Source organism: Anoplopoma fimbria, chromosome 12, assembly GCF_027596085.1.
Source record: "Anoplopoma fimbria isolate UVic2021 breed Golden Eagle Sablefish chromosome 12, Afim_UVic_2022, whole genome shotgun sequence".
NCBI classification, from domain to species: domain Eukaryota; kingdom Metazoa; phylum Chordata; class Actinopteri; order Perciformes; family Anoplopomatidae; genus Anoplopoma; species Anoplopoma fimbria.
In genome coordinates this window covers 27230237-27237736 of record NC_072460.1, presented here as the reverse complement: position 1 = coordinate 27237736, position 7500 = coordinate 27230237, and the positions used below count along the sequence as shown (strand labels likewise).

At 42.2% G+C, this 7500-nt stretch overlaps 1 protein-coding gene across 1 annotated transcript in view; it reads left to right on the top strand.

The window, feature by feature from the left end:
* slc6a8 (solute carrier family 6 member 8) overlaps positions 1–7500 on the top strand; it is a 27061-nt gene that overhangs the window by 9144 nt on the left and 10417 nt on the right. The window contains exons 2-4 of the mRNA XM_054609918.1: positions 423–554; positions 3277–3544; positions 5653–5785. Coding sequence (XP_054465893.1) covers positions 423–554; positions 3277–3544; positions 5653–5785 — 533 coding nt within the window. The remainder of the gene's footprint in view (positions 1–422; positions 555–3276; positions 3545–5652; positions 5786–7500) is intronic.

Sequence of the window (7500 nt, the reverse complement as noted above, 5' to 3'; positions counted from 1 at the left end):
ACTCTGTTCGGACTCAGACCGGATAAATATGAATAAAGAGAAGTGAAGGGATGAACATTCACTTCTCTGTCCTTTGAGTCCTTTGTGTCCTCTGTCCTCTGTGACCTCTGACCCGTGTCCTCTGTGACCTCTGACCCGTGTGTGACCTCTGACCTGTGTCCTCTGTGACCTCTGACCCGTGTCCTCTGTGACCTCTGACCCGTGTCCTCCGTGTCCTCTGACCCGTGTCCTCTGTGACCTCTGACCCGTGTCCTCTGTGACCTCTGACCCGTGTCCTCTGACCCGTGTCCTCCGTGACCTCTGACCCGTGTCCTCTGTGACCTCTGACCCGTGTCCTCCGTGTCCTCTGACCCGTGTCCTCCGTGACCTCTGACCCGTGTCCTCCGTGACCTCTGACCCGTGTCCTCCGTGTCCCCCTGCAGGTGTCTTCCTGATCCCCTACCTGCTGATCGTGTTCGTGGGAGGAATCCCGATCTTCTTCCTGGAGATCGCTCTGGGTCAGTTCATGAAGGCCGGCAGCATCAACGTGTGGAACATCGCTCCGTTATTTAAAGGTACAGTAACACATATACCTACCTCTGTCTGTTTGACCCGTGAGGCGTTCACTGACATCTTTACGAGTTCATTCAAGTCTCCAGGATATTAAAAACAAGAGGAGAGAGAACATGAGGACTTTAGGGTTTAAGGAAACGTCAAATCAAATCAATTCAGTTTTATTTATTTAATCTAAAAAGAGACCAGGACGAGAAACAGTTTGATCTAAAGTTGTTCTGAAACATTTAAAAGGCAGTTGAATTGTTTTCTGTTCACAAATAATCATCTTTTACTAATGACAAAATGACTCTGAAGTAAGATTTAGTTCTTTAAAAGTACTAAAACATGAATATTTACACCTGTAAACTGGTCTCTGCTACTTAATGTGAGATATTGATCCTGATATTAAAACATTTTTTTTAATCCGACATGTTTGCGTTTTATCTTTTTATCTCAAAAATCAGTTTTCAAGATTAAAATATTTCAAAAACCTAACAAAAACTATTAAACCAGTTTTTTGACTCTTTCATCACCAAAAACCCTCGACATCCCAGTTCGAGGCCACGTTGCCGTGACGACAGACACAAACCCATGCAGTAAGCAGGTTTTAGGTGACGGGTCAGCCCTCAAACACACATTAAGTTTTCTATGGAGGTTTATCTGGACGCGATAATCTGTGATCCTGCTGCTGTACGTGACTGCAAACACGGCTGGAAAACTACCAGCAACACACACACACACACACACACACACACACACACACACACACACACACACACACACACACACACACACACACACACACACACACACACACACACACACACACACACACTCTCCATCAGGATTCCTTTATATCTGTGTTAGCTTTACACACAGAGTTATCAGCTGATCTTTACAGGTGACCACATGACTCCGTCTCATTGGCTCAGTTTAGACGGAGACCTTCCTCCGACCTTTAAACTTCAGGTGTTGACGGAGCTCCACCTTCACATTCATTCAGCCTGACACAGTGGAGTTCACACCAACAGTCAACTCCCCGATGATGCATCTCAGAGGAGTGGAGCTAAATGTGTACGGAGTTCTGATCAGTCAACAGAAGATAAACTCAATATTTAGCAGCCAGATCAAAGCTTAAAATTGTGATATTTCATCAGAAACATTTTATTCTTTATGTCTCATTTAAAATAAACCGTTCACTTTAACCAGATTCTGATAAAAACATTAAATTCTGAGCTCCTCAGTGAAACTATGAAGACATGATTGATTCATCTGAGACCAACAGTCATGTGACAACAAATCTGTGAAACTTTGACTGAACTTCAGGCTGAACACAGAGAGGAGAGGAGAGGAGAGGAGAGAGAGAGAGAGGAGGAGAGGAGAGGAGAGGAGAGGAGAGAGGAGAGGAGAGAGGAGAGGAGAGGATGTAAATATGTTAATAGATCAATATTTATAACACGTAGAGCCTCATTTTTCCCCCCATTATTGTTAACACTTCTAAAAATGTTGGATAAATAGATTCCATTGTTTCCATTTTTTTATAAATACATTAACAAAGAAATTCAACTTGTGTTTTTTTCTTTTTTTATGATTTCTGTCATTGTAACTGTGTTATTCTGCACTAAAGACATGTTTGAGTTCTCTCTACTTCTAGTCATGATTGTTCTGTTTCCATAGAGGAGCAGGACTTTTATTTTGAAGTGTAAATAAAGATCACAGAGAGTAGAATGTGACAGGATCAAACAAAGTCCTCTATCTTCTTGAGGTTCAGAGGGTTAATGCGAGCGCACTAAAGAACTCTACACGACACATCAACGTCCAGAAGGTGATTAGTACATTTCTTTACAAACGTTTTGTTCAACGTGATTAAAAACTGCCCCATGTCCTCAGCTCTGATTGGATGTTACTGCTGCTCATAAAATAATAAATGTACATTTACAGTTTTGAACCCGTTCACAGATAGTGGAGCGGTTTGACCTCACCGCTGTCGGCTCCTGTTTACTGTTTACTGTCTTTTATATCATAATGGCTAATAGTCGATTCATTTATCAAAGTACATCAAAATGAACTTTACATACAACAAAACAACAGGACTAAATATTGATAAAGTGAAGAATGTAAACTATACTAACTTTATAAAAAGCACTTTTTACTTTATCACAGGTGGAAAATTGACAATAAAGGAAATATGAGCAAACAGGCAAACATTAAGTTCTCAGGTAACATGGTCACATGTGATGAGCTTGAATGTACAAGAATCAAACAAAAATGTTTTATTGACAACTGACAGAGAGCTAAATGTACAACAGCTACATAGCTACTACGAATATGTAGGAGGGTTTGTCTTCAAAACAGTCAGTACATCTTATGGCGTTCCACATGGATCAATTCTAGGCCCCCTTTTGTTTACCCTTCATCCGCTCCCTCTCAGACACACTATACTATATTCCTGCAAATGCTAAATCATGATTGATCAAAGCTCAGTCACCATACTTATATAGTGAGGATATACAACATAAAGTCTTCACAAATACTACTTTTTTGATGTTTGAGGTGTGAAGTAAAAAGCTAACCTTATAACAAAACGTTAACATCTCTTCAGCTTGTATTAAACACATATAGATGTTTAGATGTTATTTCACACATCTAAACGTAAAACAGATTCAGAAAACACAGGAAATGAAAAAATGAATCAAACTTGTCCTGTTCTCATGCTGTGTTCTTCCTCCTCCTCTTCCTCAGGTCTGGGTTACTCCTCCATGGTGATTGTGTTTTTCTGCAACACTTACTACATCATGGTGTTGGCCTGGGGCTTCTACTACCTGATCAAGTCCTTTAACTCCACCCTCCCCTGGTCCACCTGTGACAACGAATGGAACACGCCCAACTGCATCGAGATCTTCCGTCACCAGGACTGTGACAACGGCAGCCTCGCCAACGTGACCATCAGCGGGAACATGACCTGTGCCGAGCTGGCGAACGCCCAATCGCCCATCATCGAGTTCTGGGAGTGAGTTCTGCTCTGGTTGGGTTCTGGTTAGTGGGTTGTGTTGAGATATTATGGGTAGTTTTTCTTTGGGTTTTGGTGGAGAGGTCAGCTCAAGTTGGTTCGGTCAGATCAGACCAGGAACCTCCAGTTCTATAAAGTGAAGTCAAAGCTTCCTGTGTTAAAGCTGCATTCTCTCTGCTGTCCATCAGGGGGCGACTCCTCTGGTTGTATAGAAGTCTATGAGAAAATGACTCTACTTCTCTCTTGATTTATTCCCTCAGTAAACATTGTAAACATGAGTTTATGGTCTCAATCTCTAGTTTCAAGTCTTCTTCAATACAGCATGATGTTCATTTAGTAAATGATGCTCCATTTAGAGTCAAACAGACCATAAAGCAGGGGATGCTTTAGGGCGGGGAAACTCGAGGCCACAAGATGAGGTGACGTCACGATGACTAGGTCCACTTCTTATATACAGTCTGTTGATCACATGATGTTGGTTTGATGAGTCCAGATCATTTTAGGATATTCAGGTTATTCAGGATGTGATGGGTGGGTTGGATCTGCTTTTTACAGGTTTGGTTGACTTTCATAATATTTGCTGTATCACAGGATACTTGTTGCTGTGAGTTTTCACATTCTGGTTATTTGCTGGAACCATGATATGATGACGAAGGCCATACTTACTGCAGCTTTTTGTGTTTTCAGGTGCAGATTTGATGCATTCTGCCCCAAACACGTTGTATTTACTAACAGACTCTTTTCAGTGTTGCCAGAAAACGTCTCTACTTATTGTTCATGCATTTATTGTGAGGAGACATGTAAACAGAAGTTGATTATGTATTCTGCTGGAACTAATAAGGTCACGCTATCTGGGATTCTCTGCCTCTGAAAAGAAGGTAAATATAGGATTTACATCACGGAAAGATGTAGTTGGAAAATAAAAGTCCCTTTGCTTTAATCTACAGAACATAGATAAAAGATAAACTGTAGATAAAATGCAGTTATCACTGCGGTTATCAGAAAAGACATAAAGTAATTCACATGTGATTATGTTGCAACAGCAATAGTGATTTTATTGATGAACCTGATTGTCTTTTATGAAGGTGTGTATTTAATGATTGCTAATGATTGTTCTAATTAAATCTCACTCTGTGTGTGAGAGGTGCCGATGACTCAGCAGGTTCTGAAATTACCTGAACAAAGAGAAATGCTGAATTCACTGCTACCGTTAGCAGGCTAAGCTAACTAGCATCGGTTCTGAGTAAATGCAAACGTAACAGCATGATGGTCCCAAATGTTTAGTGTTGTAAAGCAACAGAAGAATGAATTCACTGACGGCTGTTAACTAACGATGTGTGTCGGCATTCAATCAGCTGATGGGAAATGTCCACTCGGAGGATTGAACACTGAACATAGATCGTTTTGTCCTCTATTACAATATTTAGTACAATATCTGCAGCATCATTACAGGTTCTATTCTATTTAACAAAAAGTGTGAAGCCTTCAAACTGTGGAGGGAACATTATTTATTATCTTTGGGATTTTTGCAGATTATGTTTTATAGCAGCAGCAGATTAACTGAAATCATCAACATCAACAAACCACATGTTTTTGGACCGCAAGAACTTTTCCACCAGGAACCTTTGGAGTGACTGGAAGTTTGACTCAATCCCACATACAGATACTTACTAGAGAACCAAAGATCTAAGTAGAACTGAACGCTGAATAATACCTTATTACATGACATGTTACGATTAACTTTCATGAAGTGAAAACACACTAAAGGGTTAAAGTTTTAAGACAAATACATCGAAAACTCCCAGATCGGACAACGTCTTTGTAGAGACCTGTCAATCACTGTGTAGATGATTTCAAGAAAGAAAAAGTATAAATACAATGAGACACAATGTGTAAGTCATTGAGATTTAGAACTTTTGAATAGAGCCAGGCTAGCAGTGTCCCCCTGCTTATAGTCTTTATGCTAAGCTAGGCTAACCTGATATCAAACATCCCTCTTTGAGACAATAAGAGGGTTTCTTCAGTTACTACTCCTTTAAGCTTGTGATTTTTAAACTGATGGAGGTGAACCGTTTTCTTTAACGTGGTCCTCCTCTCTCTTCTTGCAGGAGAAAGGTGCTGAAGATTTCTTCTGGTCTGGGTGACACCGGAGAGTTCAACTGGGAGCTGGCTCTGTGTCTGATGGCCGTCTGGGTCATGGTTTACTTCTGCGTCTGGAAGGGAGTCAAATCCACTGGAAAGGTAAAACATACACACAAATTCACACTATGTGCGTGATCAGGTTTCATAAAACACTAAAGGAAAGGTTAGACTCTTTTCATGCATTTTTTACCCTGTGAGCGCCCAGATGGGAGCTGAGTCCCCTCAATGTCACTGTGTTAATGGGTCCCCTCAATGTCACTGTGTTAATGGGTCCCCTCAATGTCACTGTGTTAATGTCACTGTGTTAATGGGTCCCCCAATGTCACTGTGTTAACAATGTCACTGTGTTAATGGGTCCCCACAATGTCACTGTGTTAATGGGTCCCCACAATGTCACTGTGTTAATGGGTCCCCACAATGTCACTGTGTTAATGGGTCCCCACAATGTCACTGTGTTAATGGGTCCCCTCAATGTCACTGTGTTAATGGGTCCCCTCAATGTCACTGTGTTAATGGGTCCCCACAATGTCACTGTGTTAATGGGTCCCCACAATGTCACTGTGTTAATGGGTCCCCACAATGTCACTGTGTTAATGGGTCCCCACAATGTCACTGTTAATGGGTCCCCACAATGTCACTGTGTTAATGGGTCCCCACAATGTCACTGTGTTAATGGGTCCCCACAATGTCACTGTGTTAATGGGTCCCCACAATGTCACTGTGTTAATGGGTCCCCACAATGTCACTGTGTTAATGGGTCCCCACAATGTCACTGTGTTAATGGGTCCCCACAATGTCACTGTGTTAATGGGTCAATGTCACCTCAATGTCACTGTGTTAATGGGTCCCCACAATGTCACTGTGTTAATGGGTCCCCACAATGTCACTGTGTTAATGAGTCCCCTCAATGTCACTGTGTTAATGGGTCCCCACAATGTCACTGTGTTAATGGGTCCCCACAATGTCACTGTGTTAATGGGTCCCCACAATGTCACTGTGTTAATGGGTCCCCTGTGTTAATGGGTCCCCACAATGTCACTGTGTTAATGGGTCCCCACAATGGGTCCCCACAATGTCACTGTGTTAATGGGTCCCCACAATGTCACTGTGTTAATGGGTCCCCACAATGTCACTGTGTTAATGGGTCCCCACAATGTCACTGTGTTAATGGGTCCCCACAATGTCACTGTGTTAATGGGTCCCCACAATGTCACTGTGTTAATGGGTCCCCTCAATGTCACTGTGTTAATGGGTCCCCACAATGTCACTGTGTTAATGGGTCCCCACAATGTCACTGTGTTAATGGGTCCCCACAATGTCACTGTGTTAATGGGTCCCCACAATGTCACTGTGTTAATGGGTCCCCACACTGTGTTAATGGGTCCCCACAATGTCACAATGTCACTGTGTTAATGGGTCCCCTCAATGTCACTGTGTTAATGGGTCCCCACAATCTCACTGTGTTAATGGGTCCCCACAAGGTCATATAGACCAGAGTCACACACGTCCGGCTGCCAGCATCACACTGACAGTTAGCAAGTGAAGCGAGCTAACAGCTGGGGTCGTCACAGTCATTTACGTAACACAGCTGAAGGTCAGAGGTCACCTGACAGCTGATTGATCAGCTTCAGCCGCATCACGTCAATAAGAGACAGAAACCTCGACAGTCAGCGTCCCGCCCTCTTTTATTCATATCAGCTGTTTGAAGCAGCTGGTGGAGCAGAGCATTAAAATAGAAGAAGAAGAAGAAGAAGAAGAAGAAGAAGAAGAAGAAGAAGAAGAAGAAGAAGAAGAAGAAGAAGGCTTCCATTGTT